Source organism: Heliangelus exortis, chromosome 3 (assembly GCF_036169615.1).
Source record: "Heliangelus exortis chromosome 3, bHelExo1.hap1, whole genome shotgun sequence".
Taxonomy (NCBI): Eukaryota; Metazoa; Chordata; class Aves; order Apodiformes; family Trochilidae; genus Heliangelus; species Heliangelus exortis.
In genome coordinates, this window is record NC_092424.1 from 30,823,572 (window position 1) to 30,846,463 (window position 22,892).

Sequence of the window (22,892 nt, forward strand, 5' to 3'; positions counted from 1 at the left end):
AATAAGTTTATCCTGGCAGGCATCCTGTCTGACAAAATTCAACAAGTAGTTCATTGGTTGAAAAAACTTAACCAGTTCAATCCTCAAGGTATATACCTTCAATTGTCTGTATGAGAAAAATTAGAAATGAACCACTGCAGTTTGGCTGGAGGAACCAAGTATGGAGTAATTATACACAGAATCATAGAATATTAGGAGTTGGAAGGGACCTCTACAGATCATCTAAACCAACCCCCCTGCCAAAGCAGGACCACCTAGGGCGGGCCACACAGGAACACGTCCAGGTGGGTTTTGAAAGTCTCCAGAGGAGACTCCACAACCTCTCTGGGCAGCCTGTGCCAGTGCTCTGTCACTCTCACAGTAAAGAACTTTCTCTTCATTTTGAGGTAGAACTTCCTATGTTCTAGTTTAAATGCATTCTTCTTTGTCCTATTACTGGGCATCACTGAAAAGAGTCTGCTCTAATCCTCTTGACACCCACCCCTCAGATATTTATAGATATTAATAAGGTCCCCTCTTAGCCTTCTTTTCTTGAGGCTATACAGCGCCAGTTCTCTCAGTCTTTCTTCATAGGAGAGAAGTTCCACTCCCTTAATCATCTTTGTAATTCTCCTTTGGACTCTCTCCAGTAGATCCCTGTCTCTCTTGAACCGTGGACCCCAAAACTGGATACAGTATCCCAGGTGTGGTCTCACCAGGGCAGAGAAGAAGGGGAGGAAAACCTCTTTAGATCTGCTGGACACACTGTTCCTGATGCACCCTAGGATATCACTGGCCCTCTTGGCCACAAGGGCACATTGTTGATCCATGGAGATTTTACTGTCCAGTAGGACTCCAAGGTCTTTCTATATGGAACTGCTTTTCAGCAGGATATCTCCTAATCTGTACTGGTGGTTGGTGTTTTTCCTCCCTTCCAGAAGCGGAACTCAAAGAGACAGTGGAGCAAAGAGAAGAAAGATTAGGAAATGAGAAGTGGAAAAAAGAAGCAGAACAGACAATCAGAGGAAGAAAATAGGAAAATCAGAAATTAAAAATTAGATCAGTATGAAGTAAGGTCATGCAGGAAGAATACTTGGTGTGAAATTGTTAATAAAGGATCAGGATTAGTACCTGGTGTCAGTTGTGGAGACCTGAAGTATTAGTCTATACTCACAAGACAGAAAGTGAGCAGGACAGTCTTTTGCTCAATGGACTTAGAGTAGAAAGATGGCTTTTGTTTCACTGGAGGTTGAATATGTAAGGACATAAGAAAGCATCCCTGTCCCCACTTTATATGTATCATTTTTTCAGTTCAACTGTTCATAATGTGCACTTACTATTTTTACTCTCACACACCTTCTCCTGGAGGAAAACGGTTGTGGTCTGGGCTTCCAATCCGCCATGGAGAAGGATGGGATGCAGAAGAGTCCTGCATCCAGCCACAGTCTCCTTCTTCAAAAGAACAATAAAAGCCAGAAGGAAGATTTTCTGCAAGAGGGAAACACACACACACATATAGAAGAACCCAGGTGAGCTGAGGAGGAGACTCCTGACAGAGAGCAGACAGAGAAGCTGCAGTGACTGTGCTGACCAGGTTGCTCAGGTCATACAGGAACCCTCACAGCTACTCAGTCCTTTTGTGAAAAGTCATGCACATGCCTGACCATGGAGAGGGTAGTGGCAAAGGAAAAAAACCCCAGACTGTGACTGACCCCCCCTATACTTTGATGCATCCAAGAGAAAGGACACATCTCAGTGTACACTATGGGTTCTCTTAAATACAGGTATAAATCAACTCAAGGTTATACTTTGGGAATGGCTTTCCTAACCACTGCTTCTGCAGCCCCGTGGAGGGAAAGCTTGAAGAGGGATAAGTTCTTAATATGATTCCCCTGGGCTAGTCAGCCCAGCTCACAATACAACCTGTTCTCTCCGTGAGCACTGATGCTGCCTCAGGTAAAGCACTGAATCTGTTTGGTGAGATAAGGGGATGAAGAAAGCATAGTTTATTTCAAGCTGTACTTTCAGGCTTTGATACCCATTCATTCTGTCACCAGCTTGGGATTTCAGGAAATTTCCAGTTCTGAATGATGCATTAATGAGTATAACATAAGACAAATTAACCAGTTTTAAAGTAACAGTCATCTCATTCAAAGCAGAAGGTAATTTCATGCCTTCTTCATCTCCTTCTCTACTTGCATTCCAAGGTTTTACAAAGGGTGCAAAGCACTGCTCCTCTTACCCTCAGACATAGAGTTACATATTGTAGGTCAGCATCCTCTACTAGACCAAAAGTCACACATTTCCTTCAAAACTCATGAAATATTTTTCCCCATCACCCTCAGTAAACACTTACTGCCTCCTTAGTTTCTACAGTTGTCTAGTTATACCTTTACATTCCTCTTGTTTAACATTAAGCCAGACTTTGTACTTATCAAGCAACCTCAGCAGAAAGCAAACCTTGAAAATACCATGTAAAATTACATCCATGATAAGAGGATTTTCCCTTTTAATGATTCACTGATAATCTTTAACATAGATTCTGGACACAAGGTGCCTCAGGTCCCTCTGCCAGGTACCAGAAGGCTTCCGAGTAGCAAGAGGGCACAAACTGGGTTTTATGATGAAAAGGGTAAAACATAAAGCTACCCTGGCAGAAAAAGATGCCCTTCTAATATAGTTATATGAGGCATTAAAGGTGCCAGAAGAGAACTAAGGAAGAGCAACTATTCATTTTACCTTGCTATTTAGACTAACCAGTTCTTGGGGCTGGCAGTACAAAGCCCCTGAGCACGCTTGTTCAGTGGGCATGGTCCTTCTTCCAATAAACCAGGAAAAACACCTGTGATGAACAGATGTATCAATAAAATGTATGAATATATTCCTGACTTCTCAGAGTTTCTATATAATTTTATACTCAAATCTGAATTAAAGACCTGTTTAGTCCATGTTTTTTTTTTAACTTCACTTTTCTTCTATCTTCGTTTTTTTTGGTTTTGGGTTTTTTTTGTTTTTTAGAGGCTTTCTTGGGGGTTTTGTTATGTTTTGTTTGGGGTCTTGTCAATTGGTTTCGAGCGGAGGTTTTTCTGTTTTGGGTTTTTTTTTTTTAAAAAGGAAAATGAGACAAAAAATGTATTTCAAATTGCAAGATAAAAATGAAATTTCATGTGCAATCACATCATATACTCCCATATGGAGGAAAATGGCTTTTCCTTTCAGTTGTCAAAATCAGACTAAGAATTAATTCACTTTCAAAATGCAGTATAGATTAAAATTATCTAGAACTAGAGTATGTGCTGGTCATGTCATAGAGGAAATTTCACTAGCTTCTCTATGAGAAGATGGGACTCCTAAACTCAGATTTTGTTGAGATTATTAGGAACTTTTCCCTCTGAAATGTTCTATCTATGAAGTGACGCATCAGAATCCACCCCTCAGATAATTTAAAATGTTTAAATATCAGCAGAACCCCCTGGCTGAGACTGCACATCAATCATATATCTGCTCACAGGGCCTCAGCTTTGGCTCACACTGCTCAAAAGGCAATTAGCTGCCAGTGGTCTCCCCTGAGAAAACAGCTGGGGAACACAACTGCAGTGTTTAGGCCACAATTATTTGATTTTATAGGAGCCTGAATCACAACTCTTTTCACAGAGAAAACTGAAACAAATCTTTCCAGTAGGGATAAATTTGAACCTGGAACCTGACATGGAGAAGAGAGCCATGTTTTATTGCTATTTTATGCAAGCATTCAAGTTCTTTATGAGATCGAAACCTGTACTGGAGTTTAAGCATTTAAGTTTTTCCTTTTAAAAAAAATCTCCACATTGATTCAACCTCATCTTCAGATGTGGAACTTTTAAGTGGAGAGTTGCTTCCTTGTTTTTTACCTCTCTACAGAACTTGATTATATTTCATTGCATAGCTTCTGGCTGGGATACAAAGAAAATGACAAATTATAATTTGTCCTTAATTCCTATTGAAACAGCTTGGCTTGGTGTCCAACTGAATACATCTCATGGCCATATGCTATCTAGGATGACATAAACAAGGCAGAGCAGCAGGAGGAGTCATCTAAGTGGGAATCCCTTCCTGGAGGTCAGAAAAAGCTCTGTTGATGAACAAGCAACGGCATAAATAAAAAGCTATTACTTTTCAGAAAATTTTATTCCTCCTCTACAAATTAATTTTTTATGAAACTAGCAAATCAACCAGGCACTACCATTTAATCTTCTGGGTAGAATTCCAGACATACAAAAGACAGAAGCATAAAAGTCTGCTCTGGTATGTATGGACCTTTACCAAATGTAGAAGGAAATCTCAGAAAGCAAAAGATCATCTTCTCAAATAACTTAGAGAAGCATATGAATCTTAAACATAAGTTTATTTCAATGGCTGCTGCTATGCTAGTAAAATTGGTCTGCCAAATTCTAACAGAAATTAAGTATAAAAAGGGAAAATATGCTGTAATGCTAGAAGGATTTGCTGAGTTCAGAACTGCCATAGGTTAGAATTCATTGCTAGAGGTACTGCTTTTGATCAAGAGAGAAGCAAAAGCAGTAGTGTATGAAGACAGGAACCATAAGAGAGCACAACATGGGAACAGGTTGCTAATTCATTTTGCTTGCAGGGAGACTGCATTTATGTCATTATGACATAAATAAATCCAGTGGTTTCTTCATGCATTTTTTTCCTCACAATCTGGCCCCTGTAGAATTAATTACCTATGCTTTTTTGGTCCCTTCCTCATGTTATCAGAAATTCAAACTTTATAGATTCCTATTCTAGCTGCCATCTGATCTTTTGACAGGTTCATGCATGCAGTCCTCCAACCACATAGCACAGCCTGAGTCACTCCTTTCATGAATCAGATGTTAGTCTTCCTTATCTCATCTGCCAATGTGTTTAACATCTTTAAATATTCAAAGAAATGAGGCAAAGAGTGAAAATTACACTGTAACCCAGTGGTTATGAGATTTTTTTTTAAATGGGGGACATTACTTTCGATCTCTGTTTCAGCTAACATATATAAAATGTGGAAGACCAGCCTCAGGAGAGATTTGAGTAAGCCTTTGTCTTGGTTTAGTGGTCAGGGTGAAAAAAAAAAACCAGAGGACAGAATTGCTCTCTGTTTCCCCCCTTCACCGGGAAAGGTAGGTGGGGAATTCTTTCTTATTAGAAAGGGAGACCTGAAGACTGGAAGTTAAAACTGGAAGAGGTTTATTGGAACAGGGAAGAGATAGTAACACATGGGATCAGGGACAAATATATACAAATATATATACACAACACTGCCTCAATGGTCATAGACACAAGTAGCTGAGGGTCCCTTGCAGTAAGGCCTCTCTGTTCCTCCCCTTCTGGATCACTTCAAGTCCTTTAGACACTTCCTTTTGGTCCTTTTGTAGGTACCATAAAATTAGCCTGGCCCCCTCAAAAGCCAAGATACTATTAACTAAAAAGACAAGTACAGAACTACTGAAACAAAGTCCCCCTTTCTGTAGGCAGAGCTCTGCCAATATGTATTAGTTAATAATGTGAGTTTTCACCTCTGTCTTGTACCATACCAGATATATTACATCCATGATTTCCTATTACAATAAGAGGAACTATCTTATTTTGGTTTTGCAGTAAGTTATAATTCATAAAAATAGGAATTCACTAGCAAAGACACAGGAAAACCACAATCTGAAGTCTTAATGTTTGTCTGCAAAGTATGCTTCTGCAAAGTAATTTCCAGTGTGACACTTCCATCAGTCTGCTAAATCTGTATGTCTGATCCCAGATCAACACAGTTAGGCATCTAGTTCCACATCTGCCTCTTTGGAGCTGTATTTTGCTCCTGCAAGAGTATTTGATTATGACTCAAACAGTAACATGCTTTTCTCTAGTGGTCACCCCTCTCTGGCTTTACACTCTTTACACAGACTAATTGGTTGCATGCAGAACAAGCACCATGACATTTCATTGACTATTGATAAGTGAAGAGATGTTAACAAACAGTTGGCATTAAGGAGATTGTTTTTTTCCAGCTAAAACATTTAGTAGCTGCACAGACAAAAGACTGAAAGGAAAAAAAAATAAACAAGATCTTGACACTCGAAGATAGAAGCCTTTGGATAATGGTAATTTCAAAAGCTCAGTTTTGATATTTTTTTTGAGCTCAGTTTTTATCAGTTTTGAGCATGGCTACATCTTTTTCTGACAGCTCTTTTGTGTAAGCAGAAGCATTTGGGAAACCCTTTCCTCTGCTTTATATATCTGAATCACTTTTTGTCACATTTGCAAAAAGCTGATGAAAACATCTGTGTTACTCAGAAGCAAAATGACAACCAAAGATGTTGAAAGATGACACGTGTTTTGTGTTGGGTTGCCACACAGATGTCACTGACATCTAAAACATCACCTAATTTCTCTGTTTTGAGTAAGAAGTCTTATGACAACAATAATCAACCCAGTAAAGGAGACAAAAGAAGAGAAATCAACCACAGAATTGAACAGGCTTGTTTGTGGGTAAGCTGGCACAGTCACAACTCGTGCCCTTGCTAAGGCAAGCCTGTCATTTATGTTCCTTGGATAGTGCTTTTCAGGCCTTCTGGCAGACTGCAAAAACTCTTATTCCCAGTACCTGTGCTTGAAAGCAAGCTATGTGGTCTTCTCAAGGTAGGGAGTGATGCTCTGCTAAATAGGCACTTAAATACGTTCTGCTTTTTACATATTCTCATTCACATTCTCAGAGCATTCTTTGCTGACACAACTCTAAGTTCCATACAGCTTTATGCAAATATTTTACAGATGAATGCTGTGTGGAGGGGGAAAAAGCACACCCTTCAGCCTCTGTGGATACCCTATGTGAGAGAGAGGGATTGGTCACTTTACCAATTGGCTCATCATGGAATATAGGGTGGCAGCTAGGGACAAAAGCAGATCCAGCCTTCTGGTGTGTGAATATGGACAAGATCCCTCACAAGGCAGAGCCATTTATAGCAGAAAGACACAATAGGGTATATGGATATATAGTTGTCCTGGTTTGGGCCAGGATAAAGGGGATTTTCTGTCTTGTATTTTTGCTTTCAGCTAAGTCTCCTGTAAGTAGTTGCACTTGCTGAAATTAACAGCAAGTTAATCTCAGCAAGTTAATCTCAGACAGTGTGTGTTTCTAGGACTGATAACACTCGATGTTTATAGTTACTGCTAGAGACTGGTGTGCAGAGCCAAGGACACTGCTCAGCTCTGAGGAAAACATAAAGAGGTCCCACCTGCATCCCTCCTTTGGGGAGGAACGGACAAGATAGATGCCAGAATTGACCAGACAGAGTATTCCATCCCATATATGTCATCCTCAGTATAAATTTGAGGGATCACGAGGGCCAAGCCATTGATTTCCTGCATCCAGCTTCTAGCTGCCTGCCCTTCCTGCTTCCCTTCCTTCCCCCGGCATCCTGGAAGGATTCCATCCATTCGTCTGCCTGTGGTCCTGATCCGTGCTCTCTATCTATATCTATCTATATCTATCTATATCTATCTATATCTATATATAGATATATATCTATATATATCTATCTCTATCTCTATCTATCTCTATCTATATCTGTGTGTTCCTGCCTCCAGTTCCCGACTGCTGCCGACTCCAGGAGTCCAGCCTGGACTTTCCCAGGGCTGCCCTGCAGCCTCGGTGGTGACTTGAGAGTTATTGGGGGGAAGGGGGGGAATGTGGTATCCATTTTCCTGTATATTTGTATATATTTAGTAATTTTTCCTATTTATCATTACTGTTTCATTAAAGTTGTGTAGTTTAGTTTCCAACCCATAAGTCTCTCTCCCTTATTCTCTCTCCTTTCTTATCAGGGAGGAGAGAGAGATTAATAGAGAGCGTCTGTTACTCGGTTTAATTGCTGGGCCAGTGTTAAACCGTGAGAATAGTTGATAGTAAATAATACATATCTCTACTTCCAATAAAATGAAAATGCATTCAACTTACTGATTATCGCAGTTTACTATGTATTTTTTAATAAAATGTAGAAGACAATAGAAATAACATTATGAGGTTTAAGAGCTCCATTTTAAAGCTCTTAGGCAAGAAGAAGGTTTCAGTGCTACTAATGGAGCATTATTGGTTTTAAGAAACTATAGAGTGCACAGTGATGACACTTCCTCTGAAAGTGAATTTATTGTTCACTGAGCATGTGTTGTTTCTGAATAGAATTTTCAATTGTATCAACATCTAACATTATGCAGATCTGTATCATTTCAAGCTTTTAACTAGTTTACTAAATGATCTCAGGTCAAATCACTGGTCTCCACACCAATTAAATCTGTTGCTTTAATTCTTTGTTAGCAGCACAGAGCTGGAGTCTGCTAGAAGTTGTGTGTTACTTAAGTTCAGACTACAAACATCAATGGTCTGTTAGTCTAGACATCACATATGTCAACACAGCTTGTTGGAATTACCCAGATTCTCCTCTGCTCTAGCATTATGAAATCCATGATTATGAAATCTAAACTGATAATAAATGCCTCTTCTGTTTCAAAGACTTTTACCAGGACTGGTGCTTTGGTCAGGGAAACATGAGGGGGTTTTTTTATAACAAATCAATGCAGCCCTGTCAACAAAAATCCATAGCCTAGATTAGCTGATACACCCTTAAGATTGTTAAATAATGAATTCTCTACAGTTGTTTTTCTTGATACACTTGCCCTGAAGAAAACCATACAGTTGATAAGCCACCTCTCCTAACTATCTGTAGACTGGGAAAGGAGAAGACATTGGAAGTAGAACATATAGAGGTACAGAAAAAGAGATAAGCAACCTGAAGGAGATTAAAGGAAGGTCCTAAAGTATCTCACTTATGCAGCACAACTACAAAGTAGTCAGGCACAGCAAGTTTTCACAAAACTCAGGCTGCTACCTATATTCTGTTGTAGTTTACTAGACCACTGCTTGCTCAAGAAAGGGTAGAAAACAAGAGGAATTACAAAGACACAAGAACTGGTCAAAGACAAGCTACTGGGTCTAGTAATGTCTCATATGTCTTCTCATTCCTCTCCCTTCTGCCACATGCTGCAATACATTTTGATTAAAAGGTCTAAGAAACCACACACTTTGCAATTCTGGAAGACATCTACCTATTCTGGCTGTGCTTCCTTTGCATTTTAATCAGGACTTCGTAGGAGATGAATCACTAGGTACATCTTAAGAACCTGCTGCAGGTGGGTGCAGGAACATATTAAACAGTTGGCTCCAGGCAGACACACAGAGAAACTGCATCCATTGTAGAGGGTACTGGAGTTTTGATAGTACCAAGTAAGTCCTAGTGTCTTAGGTCTTAAGCCTAAAGTCTTAGGCATAAAAATGCAAAACAATCAATGTTTTGGGGAAAGGAGGACGCAGCCTGGGGGCTGGAGTTTACTCACTGCATATATCTCCCTCATCTTCTCCTTTGTTGCAGTCCCTGATGAAGTCACATGCTTGCCCCAGTTTGATTGCTGTTCCATTCCAGCAGCTGAAGGAACCCTCCAGAGCCATTTTTGAGCCAGAAGCATATCCTAGAGGAAAAAGGAAACAAAACCCACTTAAAATTACTGAATTTTCTTCCTCTCAACCAATAGGTCATAGTATACTAAATAACACTGAAGGGGAAAACACACTGTTAAATCCCCTCAATCCAATCATTACTTGATAAAGTAATTATTTTATTTTGTTTGACCCGTTTAATCTTGTTAAACATCTAACAGTCTACCTAACAGAAAACTTCTCTTCCCCAAACATTTCTGGTGTTTTAACTTAGAAGACATCTTTGACCCTTAAAAAGAGGGTTGAAATCCTGCAGCTTGCTCTGTGATATATCTCAAGGACAACACCATACTCATAATAGATTTGTGACTGTGTGTGAATTTAATGCTGGACTGACTGACACTTCTGAAGACTGATATCCTCTCTGTCTAGTTTAGGAATAACATGGCTGTATTGTCTGGAAAAAACACAACCTTTCATCATAGCCTCCTGTCAACCTATGACTTGGATGTATCATGTCATGGTCTCTCTGCAAGATAATAAACAGTCTGATCTCTCCTTGTAGTTTTCTTTCTCTTCTATATCCAATTCCTGCTCCTGCATCCTGCTCTCCCTTTCCCTTGAGGCATGGAGCCCACAGTAAATAATGCCTACCAAGACATGAACACCACTAAATCATTTACCTATTCCAAGCAGCAAAAGCCAGCTAGGAAAGGAGCCAGCTCTGAGGAAATGAGGTAACTGAACATCACAATCAGAGACTGGTATCATCCATTCAGAAATGGTCTTGAGTATTTGTCCCTTACTACTGTGAATTTCTGGAGGCACTTTGACTCCCTTGACAGCTGAGAAGACAGAGATCGTCCAGCTGGATGGGTATAATTTTTTTTTTTTAATTGTAGAAATCCTTGCATCCCAAAGTTTTTTATTACAGCCAAGTGAGATAATTAAAAACCAAACCAAACTTTTTCCTAGGAGACACTTGCCACCAGGAGGAGGCAGGAATTAGTTCAGCAACATCTTAGTCAGAATGTATGGAGGAGGCCAAGCTTGAGTATTTTAAGAGTCCCTTCCACAAAAATCTGGGTGTTGATGCAATTCATCAAAACCTTCCTGACTCTCTGCAGAGATGTGCTTCAAGCTCACCACTCCTAAAACAAGCCCCTAAAACAATCCTAGAAGTACAGAGAGGTTTGTACTGTGAATTCCCCACTGCAACAACTCCTGCCCTGTCTCATATTAAATGAGTATGCGCTCAAGATTAAACCAAAGCCTCTGGGCACAGTGAGCCTTTGTTTGGCTAACTCATCCATGCTTGCTGAACAGCACAGCTACATCATGTTCTCTGGTACTACAGGGAGTTGGGAATCACTGGTGATTCAATTAGATGCGCACTTGATACTTTTATTTATATTGCCTGACAAAACTAAAAATTAATGAAGCATGTAGGAAAACAACCACTATTTCCCTTCAAGCTTATTTTATGGTGCAAATCAGTTCAGGAGTTGGGGGAATACATGCCAAACCTTTTTAATAAAGGACCTCGGCTCCTGAAAAGGGTGTTCTGTGTTACTGTCAGCCTGATGGTTTTTCACTGCCTTAGAGCAATTCTGGCTTGCTACATACAGGCTGCAGAGTGCACTTGTATTTCAGTCAGGGTCAAGCCCGACTACAGAGTAGAGCTCTGCAGAAAAAAATAGACCAAGTGACTCAGAGCTGACTGCTAACAATTTCTGCAGGCCCCTTGGTAAGGGCATGAGGCCATGAGAAGATATCTTCCTTGGCCTTCCTGTGCTCCTTGCAAAAAAAATGCACTCCTAGAGACACTGCTAAGAGCTTTCCTTATATTAGAAGCAAAGCTCTTTGCATGCCACAAGCCATTCACAGCAGGTTCAGGTTAGTGTGCCAATGGATGGTAGAAAACATAACAGGCAACTCTGGTAACTCAGTAGGTGACTGTATCTCCTAGGAGTATGTAATGAAACTATATGGCACCATATTGCTGGAAGCACCACTTCAAGAAAAATTCAGAGACAAGGCTCAGAGTGCTTTCATAAGGTAACATTTTAGTAACATCACAACTCTTAAAATGCCTAAGTCCTAATCAAATTTAGAAGTACTTTTGTCTTTCTGAATTACCCCACGAATGTTTTTGAAGAAATGCCAACATTTATTCCCAGGTTTCATGTCCTACTCAGTTTATCTCTGATGTTTTCAGCAATCTCTGTGTTTTATTCCAGCACCTCTGAGACGCCATATGCAGAGATTCGGAGGAGGAGTTATTGTCTACAATGGACTTTTTCTGTTTACTCAATTTTCACTTTGCAAAGGCACTCAGATTTCCAAGCACATGACTTAATTAACACTAATTATAATGGAACTGAGGCATGCAAGAGCACCTACTATCTTCCCAGGTGTGTTTGTTGCAGCTCAGAAGCACAAATCCCCTGAAGTCAACTGACTATGGTATTTAAAAACCGTCAGTAGCAACTAGGTATCAAGCAATTCCAGGAGCCTTTCCTCCAAAACAAAGTGGCAGATTTACATGGTCATTCATCTCTGCAGAGACAGAGCTTCAATTAGCTCAGATTTGCATTAGGCACATATATACATGCTCCTTGTATAGGCTATAGAACACAAATCACAAAGCTGCAGCCTGGGGAATGGTGGGGCTCTGTGACCGTGCATGATTTATTCCTGTCTCCTGGTGGTTTCTTGGGCCACACCACCCACATCACAGAGGGCAATGGCTGGGTCTGGGAGAGTGAAGAACCAGACTAGGTAAGTGCAGATCACACCCGGGAACACTTGTGCACCTGAAAGTGCACAAGTCCATGGGACCTGATGAGATACATGGGTCCTGAAGGAATCAGAGAAAGTTATGGGTTGGAAGTGACCTCAAAAAACCATCCAGTCCAAGCCCCCCTGCCAGAGCAGGGTCACCTATAGCAGGTCACTCAGGAACATATCCAGGGGGGCTTTGAATGGCTCCAGGAAAGGAGACTCCACAAACTCACTGGGCAGCCTGTTCCAGTGCTCTGTCACCCTCACAGTGAAAAAATTCTTCCTAATAGTTATATGGAACTGCCTATGCTCCAATTTATAATCATTGCCCCTTCTCCTATTGTTAGTCACCCCTGAGAAAAGCTTTACTCCATCCTGGCACTCACCCCTTACATACTTATTGATGAGGTCACCTCTCATTCTCCTCTTCTCCAAGCTGAAGAGCCCCAGCTCCCTCAGCCTTTCCTCATAAGGGAGATGTTCCACTCCCTTCATCATTTCAGTCCCTCCACATTGGACTCTCTCAAGTAGTTCCCAGTCCTTCTGGAACTGACAGGCACAATATTCCAGATGCAGCTTCACCAGGGCAGAGTAGAGGGGGAGGAGAACCTCTCTCGACCTACTAGCTACCCCCCTGCTAATGCACCCCAGGATGCCATTGGCCTTCTTGGCCACAAGGGCACATTGTTGGCTCATGGCCATCCTTCTGTTCACTAGAACTCCCAGGTCCCTTTCCTCTCTGCTGCTCTCCAGCAGCTCAGTCCCCAACCCATACTGGTACCTGGGGTTGTTCTTTCCCAGATATAAGACTTCACACTTGCCCTTGTTGTAATACATTAAATTTCTCCCTGCCCAACTCTCCAGTCTGTCCAGGTCCCTCTGAATGGCAGCCCAGCCTTCTGAGGTGCCAGCCACTCCTTCCAGTTTTGTGTTATCAGCAAACTTGCTGGTAGTACACTCTGTTCCCTCATCCAACCTGGGGCTCCTGAAGACATCCTCCAGATGTATACACAGAGGCAAAGAAGGCATTCAGCAATTCCACCTTCTTTATATTCTCTGTCACCAGAGGCAGCTCTGGCCAGTCCCAAACCAGGACACCCGGGAACCAATCTCATTCAGCATTGCCTACATTGCCTCTGGTGTTAGTTTTATCTCCTGTGTGTTTGAAGAAGCCCTTCCTGTTGTCCTTAACCTCTCTTGCAAGGTTTAATTCCAAGGAGGCTTTAGCTTTCCTAGTTGCCTCTCTGCATTCTTGGACAACAGTCTTATATTCCTCCCAACTGGCCACCCCTTCCTTCCACAATCTATAAGTTAATAGGTCTACAGGAACTGGTGACTGATGCTGTTAGGCCACAAGCCGCATTATTTGAGAAGCTGTGGCAGTCTGGAGAAGTTCCTACAGATTGGAAAAGGGGAAACATAACCCCCATTTTTAAAAAAAGGAGCAAAGAAAATCCAGGGAACTACAGACCAGTCAGTCTCACCTGTGTACCAGGTAAAATCATGGAGCAGATCCTCCTGGTGTCTGTACTAAGGCACATTTTAAAAAAAAGAGCTGATTGCTGACAGCCAACATGGCTTTACTAAGGGCAAATCATACCTGATTCATGTGGTGGCCTTCTATGACAGAGTTACAGCTCTGATAGACCTGGGATGCCATCCAGGGAGACCTTAACAGGCTTGAGAAATAGGCCAGTGCAAACTGCATGAGGTTTCAGCAAGTCCCAGTGCAAGGTCCTGTATCTAGGTTGGGCCAGTCCCAGGCACAATTACAAGCTGAGTATAGAGTGGGTTGAGAGTAGCCCTAAAGAGAACTTGTGGATATTGACTGATGAGAAGCTCAACATGAGCTGGTAAAGTGCCCATACAGCTCAGAAGGGCAACTGTATCCCAGGATGCCCGTCAGCCTGACCTCAGTGCCTGGCAGGGTTATGGAACAGATCATCCTCAGTGTAATCACACAGCACCTGCAGTATGGGCAAGGGATTAAACCCAGCCAGCACGGGTTTAGGAAGGGCAGGTCCTGTCTGACCAACCTGAGCTCCTTTTACGATCAGGTGACCCGCCTGGTGGATGAGGGGAAGGCTGTGGATGTGGTCTACCTGGACTTCAGCAAGGCCTTTGACACCATTTTCCACAGCATTCTCCTGAAAAAGCTGTCAGCCCACAGCTTGGACAGGGGCACTCTGTGCTGGGTTAGGAACTGGCTGGAAGGCTGGGCCCAGAGAGTGGTGCTGAACTGGGCTGCATCCAGTTGGTGGCTGCTCACCAGTGGTGTCCTCCAGGGATCAGTTCTGAGCCCAGTTCTGTTTAATATTTTCATAGATGATTTAGATGAGGGGATAGAGTCCATCATCAGCAAGTTTGCAGATGACACTAAGCTGGGGGGAAGTGTGGATCAGCTGGAAAGCAGGAGGGCTCTGCAGAGGGACCTGGACAGGCTGGAGAGTTGGGCTGATTCCAATGGGATGAGGTTCAACACGGCCAAGTGCCGGGTCCTGCACTTTGGCCACAACAACCCCATGGGGAGCTCCAGGCTGGGCACAGAGTGGCTGAGAGCAGCCAGGCAGAAAGGGACCTGGGAGTCTGGATTGACAGGAAGCTGAACATGAGCCAGCAGTGTGCCCAGGTGGCCAAGAAGGCCAATGGCATCCTGGCCTGTATTAGGAACAGCGTGGCCAGCGGGTCCAAGGAAGTGATTCTGCCCCTGTACTCAGCGCTGGTGAGGCCACACCTCGAGTACTGTGTCCAGTTCTGGGCCCCTCAGTTCAGGAAGGAGATTGAGGTCCTGGAGCAGGTCCAAAGGAGGGCAACCAGGCTGGTGAAGGGACGCCAGCACAAGTCCTGTGAGGAAGGGCTGAGGGAGCTGGGGGTGTTCAGCCTGGAGAAGAGGAGGCTCAGGGGAGACCTCATCACTCTCTACAACTCCCTGAAAGGAGGTTGGAGCCAGGTGGGGGTTGGTCTCTTTTCCCAGGCAACCCTCAGCAAGACAAGAGGGCACGGTCTCAAGTTGTGCCAGGGGAGGTTTAGGTTGGACATTAGAAAGAATTTCTTTACAGAGAGGGTGATCAGACATTGGAATGGGCTGCCCTGGGAAGTGGTGGATTCTCCATCCCTGGAGATATTTAAAAAGAGACTGGATGTGGCACTCAGTGCCATGGTCTGGTAACTGCAGCGGTAGTGGATCAAGGGTTGGACTTGATGATCTCTGAGGTCCCTTCCAACCCGGCCAATTCTATGATTCTAAGAGAGGAGTGGCCAGCAGATCAAAAGAGGTGATTCTTCCCCTCTACTCTGCTCTTGTGAGGCTCTACCTCAAATGCTGCATCCAGTTCTGGTGCCCACACCATAAGGACATACATAGATCTGTTGGAATGAGTCCAGGGAAGGGCCACAAAGATGACCCAGGGGCTGGAGCACCTCTGCTATGAAGAGAGGCTGAGAGAGCTGGGATTGTTCAGCCTGAAGAAAAGACTCCAGGGGGACTTTAAAACTGCCAGCCAATAGCTGTAGGGAACCTACAGGAAGGCTGGAGAGGTACTTTTCATAAGTGTAGGACAGGGGGAAACGGTTTTAAACTGAAGAAGAACAGGTTTAGCCTAGATCTTAAGAAGTTTTTCAGTACAAGGATGGTGAGACTCTGGAATAGATTGCCCAGAGTTGTGGATGCACTCTCCCTGGAGGTGTTCAAGGCCAGCCTGGATGAGGCTTTGAGAAACCTTGTCTAGATGAGAGGCATCCCTACCCATGGCAGGGAGGTTGGAGTGGATGATCTCTAAGGTCCCTTCCAACCTAAGCTGTTCTATGATTACTGTATACACAAAGGCAAAATGAATTGAATAAAGGAGATGACAAATCTGTAAAATTTTGTAAAGCAAATAAATAACCAAAAAAAGCCCAAACACAAATGACCCTTTAATGGGCCCCTTGATGCAATTGTTTGCATTCAAGCTCAAGGAAATTTAATTTTTAATTCAAGTATTTTATAAAAGAATAGATATTTGATCTTTTCCTTTTTATCATCCCAAATCACTCCTGGCAAGGTAAGAATGAACTGGATCACTAAGTCAAGTGGTCTGAACTCACACACAGAAGATATGTAAGGAAAGAAAAATGAATGGTACCAAATAAGTATCCAAGTAAAATTTGTGGGAGACATCCTTTATATTTACAGCAGTGTTTATGTAGCCAGTGGCATTCATAAATTACAGCAGTCATTAAGCTGTACCACAGCTGACTTGGAGTCCTATAAATCATTATTTAAGCAGCAATATTAAACAAATGGCATTTCAGACTCTAAATTGAAGGGAGGGAGAAACAAATAATTCCATGGGGAAAAAGTGCTGACTTTCTAACTCAACAGGTAGAAACTGAACACAGTCCTTGGCAGTGTTCAAATTCAGCACCAGACTCTGGACACAAACGACAAACCGGGCTCTTGACTGCTCATGCTTTTGAACCTAAATTCCCATGCAGCAGATCAGCATGAAAGGGGAAAATTATGTGGATTAGCCTAAAGTATAATAAGCAAGTTAACTGCTCAGACAGTGGGGCTAAAGGGGATATATTTCGCTTCTCAGTAGAATTTCTCCAACCGTATTTCTTCTTTTCTCCTCCCTTGATCAGCACAGAAATTGAAGTGCACTGGCAAATTCTGGCTTATCTGTCTCTGAGGAATGTGTCCAGGAATGGACAAATTTGTGATGTTTGATCAGTGCAAAATGGGAACCTTCACCTTACTGTAATCACAGGGTAGGAGGGAAGACTGATATTCTTACAGGCATTTCCAAAGTTACCCTTATCTTGGTAACTGGCTAAGCTGCTAATTATTATTCAGGATTAATCAAGCTGAACATAATTACACCTTCACCTGTTACCTCCAGTTTCTCAGGACATAATTTTTAATGCTACTGAAAGCTTTTGGGACCAAGAGTCAGGTAGAGATCTTCCACCCAGCACACATCAAAATAAGAACACTTAATAGGGCAGTACTCCGCTGTTCTTAAAACCCCTGCCATTTCTATTCTGCAAAAAAAGATAAACAGAAATGGCAAAGATGCAGAATGAACATGCACCCTCATACATGTTCAACCAAAAAGCAGCTATCTGGGCTGAACACAGATAAATTGACTCCTAACAGTTATTGGGGCAAGACCTTGTATGCACACACAGTGAAAAATACCTGTTTTTAAATGCACATATGTGGTAAGAAATATCTGCCCATAGAACTCCACCATGCTTATCATACTATATGTACTACCCCTCAAAAAAAGAGAAACTTTCCTATTATTTAATTATACCTCTTAAATAATATTTTCTAATAGGTTAGTGCTATAGTCTAACATTCTCCACTAAGTGCCACTAAAAATCATGTATTGTGCAACCTCACTGACAATGCTTATCTGTCACAAGTATTTGTCATTAACTTCACGATGTCCCAGTATAGGTTGGGGGCTGACCTGCTGGAGAGCAGTGTAGGTGAAAGAGACCTGGGGGTCCTGGTAGACAAGAAGATGACCATGAGCCAGCAAGGCCAATGGCATCCTGGGATGCATTAGAAAGGGTGTGGTTAGTAGGTCGAGAGAGGTTCTCCTCACCTCACCAGGTGTGGTGAGGCCGCACCTGGAGTATTGTGTCCAGTTCTGGGCCCCTCAGTTCAAGAAGGACAGGGAAGTGCTTGAAAGAGTCCAGCGCAGAGCTACTAAGATGATTAAGGGAGTGGAACATCTCCCTTATGAGGAAAGGCTGAGGGAGCTGGGTCTCTTTAGTTTGGAGAAAAGGAGACTGAGAGGTGACCTCATCAATGTTTTCAAATATGTAAGGGGTGAGTGTCAGGGAGATGGAGTTAGGCTTTTCTCTATGGTGACCAGTGATAGGACAAGGGGTAATGGGTGTAAATTGGAGCATAGGAGGTTCAAGTTGAATATCAGAAAAAATTTTTTTACTGTAAGGGTGACGGAGCCCTGGAACAGGCTGCCCAGGGGGGTTGTGGAGTCTCCTTCACTGGAGACATTCAAAACCCGCCTGGACACGTTCCTATGCGATGTACTCTAGGGGGCCCTGCTCTGGCAGAGGGGGTTGGACTAGATGATCTTTCGAGGTCCCTTCCAACCCCTAAGATTCTATGATTCTATGATTCTCAATTCCATTTGGTTTGAGGTCAAGGACGTGACTCAGAGATACATAAAAAGAGAGTACTTTTCAAATTTTTCAACATTTCAAATCTTGAATGAAACAAAGAACATCATCCTAGCTATAAAATGATAGAATTCTGAGGAGTTTCTGATTATTGATTTTTCTGTGACTTGCCATTTCTGATGGGCCCATCATTTCCTCACTCTTCATCTCCAAACCTCCCTCCACTCTTATAGCAGTGCAGAAATTTGAAGGTTTGTGGCTCATTTGGTGCTGAGATAGCCACATTCCAGGACAAAGTAAATTTTCTATTGATATGAGTCATTAATACTGCTTCCACCATTAGAGAAATTGAAAGGTATGAAATAAAGGAGGTAGGAAAGTGAAAGAAGACGAGATGAGTTTGTGTTTAAGGGAACTGAAGTAATCCTTGACAAATGGCCACTGAACTTTAACATGATCACATAAATTAAAGTTTTCACAGTAAGCTCCACTGCCCTCATTTTCTAGCCACCCACCTCAGAACACCCATCTGCAAACAGATCTGCAGAACACCAGATCTGCAAAGAAGCCAAATGGTCACAGCTGCAAACGAGACCAGTGAGAGAGATACTTGGAAAACACAGTGCCCTCAAAAAATGCTTTGAAAAAAGATTGGACTCCAGGTTTCTCACACCAGCCAGACAAAATTTGTCAAATTTCATAATTCCTGGCTTTAATCTTTGTAACAGCATTGGTGTTGTTGCTGTCATTAGCAAAGGATGCAAGTGAAGCCATAACTGTAGGAGAAGGTGAACTCTTTTTTATTAGGTTGCCTTATACAGACCAGATTTGTCCATGCCTGAAAGCTTGCCCACTTTTTCAGTTAAATAAATTGGCTTTAATCTTCTTACTTCACTTCCTATACTATAAGGTGGGAATAAACCCATCACAAGAGATCTACGATGTTCATGTCTCATTTGTAAAGAACAAAGATGTCATGATAACCGAGCCATGAAAAAACCTGTAATGACATTATATACTCTGTCTTCACAATGCAGTTTGAATATATTATGGTATAAAATAGACAGGGCTTTACATCAGATGAAGGCAGGACAGAGGATAGTAAATATCTTCCTATTGAAGGAGAACCCCCCTGCCCTGAATGCTAAGAGCACAGCACTTCCACAGTGAGATAGCCCAAGGTGAAAAATCTCGTTCATAAGAGCCACATAGATCTTTCATTTCACAGAAAATATAAATATTTTATCAATTAATTTATGGTACATAGCCATAAAATAAAAATGCGAAAATATCTCACAGAACAAAGGTTTCAATACAATTCTGGGATGGAAACACAAACTTAAGAAGTTTCAACACATGATTAATTATTTTCATAAACCCAAGAAATCTGATATTATTTGAATTCAAACCAAGATAAAATGTTGGGCAGGAAATTCAAGTGGAAATGTACTGTTTTGGGACTCACTTATGTCAATAATCTGGCCAGCTCACTTGTAATATGCTCTCTATCTCTGCTTTGCTGTTTCAAGGCAAAGTATGCTTAGTATGCAAATTTTAAAGCTTCTGTTCCTTCAGCCTTGCCTAATGCCAGTATGATTGCCTACACTTAAGAAAGCTTCATAGCACACCTGAGGAGAGGACACTCACTCTCTAACATTTTTCAGTAGCATGAACCTTCTACAGAGCCTGACAGCATTTTGATTAGTCAGGCCCTCTGTGTATTCTTTTGATCAGATCTAATTACTTTCCCTACTTTTTGACGGAATGATTCCCCAGCTTCAACGCTGGTGTGATGTAGCTTTCCTGAATTTACAGCAACAACCAACTTCCCTACAAGTATAATGAAGAGTGTGGAATGAGAAAGTCAGATATATTTCATGCTCTCTCATTTTTCAATTAGGTAAGCTGACTGAGGATCTAGTATTTATCTTCATAACTCCCGAGGCAGGAAATGATTGCTGAGCGCAATAAATAACATGACAATATTTACCCCTATTAATCTTGCATAAAATCTAGCTCCTTTTTTGTTTTTATTAGGGCTCATGGTGTCATACATATTTTCTCCCCTGATTTGCTTACTAATCAGTAAGCAGCTCCAACAGCACATCCAAAAATCAATATCAGGCAAGTAAACAGCAGCAGCAAATGATATGAAAGAAGTATATCTTTCAGCAAGCATTGATACCTACATATTCTGAGGTATCTACAAAATTGAAAGGGGACAAAAGAAACAGAAGATTAATACTTCTTCCCAAATACCTATTAGACACTCTGTTTGCACAGTCATTAGATATTTTTGTTTTTATAAATACATCTAGCACAACAGATCTTTAAAATTTTCATCCCGAAATATGAACATCCTAACTTAGGACAATGCAGTGGGGTACAGTAATTCCCAAACCTAATTTCTTTTCACTGCTTTTTGTTGCCCTTGTTTCAATATCAGACTGCATTTTCTATTTGATTTCCTTTTCTCTCAGGTACCACTGCATCTTCCTGAGATTAAAAAGACACCACAAACCCACACAAAACATGAACAAAATTTCCCAGCTTTCACATCCCTCCTAAAAGCAGTGACTGGTACATCTCTAGTAGTAAGCAACAGGTTTAAAAAATACCAAAACAATCTTTCATGTGATTTTCTGTGCATTTTCCGAAGTACAAACCTTGGAGGGAGACAATAAAAATGCTCACATTTCTATCATTAGCTCTGCCATTCCCAGCAGACCTCTCTGGGTGTGAATGGGCTAGGAGATCAGCTTTTATCAGCCAGCAACCTGACCCATGGGAAGTGCCTGCCAGACTGATTGCTAGCTCACTGGAAGATAAATGTTGCTTGCCACATGAGGTGGACACTGACAAAATCATAAGGTGGTTAAGATATCTAAGATTATTTATAGACAACAGGATCAGATTTGACACTGGTCCACTCTCAACATCAGACACGGAACTGAATGTGAAACAAAACAAAGCTACAGGTGACATGTCATGTAAATAATGCTTCCAAACTTCATGTGTGCTTCTTTTGGGTAAACATTAAGAGTTGTTCAGATAGGCAACACACATAAATTTTCATAGTTTTCTTCCTAGAAGGTTCAAATCTACTTTCAATTACTCAAGTAAATTTTAGCTTTGCTTGTTCAGAATCTCCAGTTCATAGAATCATAGAATTGGCTGGGTTGGAAGGGACCTCAGAGATCATCAAGTCCAACCCTTGATCCACTACCTCTGCAGTTCCAAGCATAACTAATGCTGTGACTACATAAAGTAGATTTTTTCCCCATTCTTATTTCTAAAAAACACCACATTGAGGAAAACATGACTAACATTTTAAACACCATGAGACTGTAAATTGCCCAAACCACAGTAACCCTTATTTAAACCTCTGCCAAACTGAAGTTGCCCAGATTCAAGAAAAAAGGCACCTAAAGAAGAGACTGAAGAATAATGTTTGGCTTATCAAGAGCTTATTCCATGCAGGTCAGATACAGCCTCTCTCTGACCCTCACAATATTAGCACCTCAGTAATCTCTCAGTCAAACACTTTTAGCACTGCCAAATCCATCCACAGAGGTACATTTGTACTTCTTGTACCTGTAATGTAATAAAAAACACAAATAGAGGTATGGAACTTAATTGTATCCAACTATCATTTTAGATAGGAATCGTATTTTTCATTTCTAAAATGTAATTCTGCTTCTTTAACTGTTTAAAGCACTATCTCTCCTTTAGCTGTCAGTAGTATTAAATTAAGGTTTATGACCTTATTGCAGACCAGTTGCTGGGGGAGCTGGGTGGAATATCACAAATCAGCACAATCACAAGCACTATGAGGTCCCTTTCAATAGGGTGCAGTGATGGATCCTCACACCAACAGCTGAATGCTCTACTGTAGCAAAGCAGTAGCCACACAGGGGAAGAGCAGTAGCTGTTCCAGGTAGAAGAAGGAGCTTTATGGGGAAGAAGGTTTCATGTTGTGCTTCTCTCCACTTTGCCAGTCTCTACAAAGCTGTGCAGTTGTGTGAATGGAAAAAAAATTGGTCATCAAGTAACTCATTTCCGTTTTGTTTGAAAGCTGAGCAACAATAACTCAAAAATTCAAAACAAAAGCAAGGTAAAATAATTTGCACATGAGCACTTGGCTTTGAAGGAGAGCAACAGTGATACATAGTACGTTTGCCACTGGGAGGCTATCCAGCTTTCAGCTCTAGGGAAGCCAAAGAAAAAGCTGCAGTGTTTTCTAAGTGCTATCCTCCACATCCCTACCAGCAGTATATTGGTAGATTGTATGACTCACTGGTGACTGTTCCAGCTGAATCATAGAATCATTAAGACTGGAAAAGACCTCTAAGACCATCAAGTCCAACCATCAGCCCAACACTATGATGCACTAAAGACTGTGTTCATGTCAGTACTTTGATGCCAGTCCAAAGGGACACAGAAGCAGTTGTTCTTTGCTCTTGTGTTTCAGGATGTG

General features: G+C 41.7%; 1 protein-coding gene across 1 annotated transcript in view; it reads right to left on the minus strand.

Moving 5' to 3' along the window:
* The window catches only part of ALK (ALK receptor tyrosine kinase), a 319,245-nt gene that overhangs the window by 70,130 nt on the left and 226,223 nt on the right, over window positions 1-22,892 (minus strand). Inside the window, exons 6-7 of the mRNA XM_071739847.1 lie at window positions 9,394-9,525; window positions 1,336-1,467 (exon numbers count right to left, since the gene is read on the minus strand). Of these exons, the coding sequence (XP_071595948.1) occupies window positions 1,336-1,467; window positions 9,394-9,525 (264 nt within the window). The remainder of the gene's footprint in view (window positions 1-1,335; window positions 1,468-9,393; window positions 9,526-22,892) is intronic.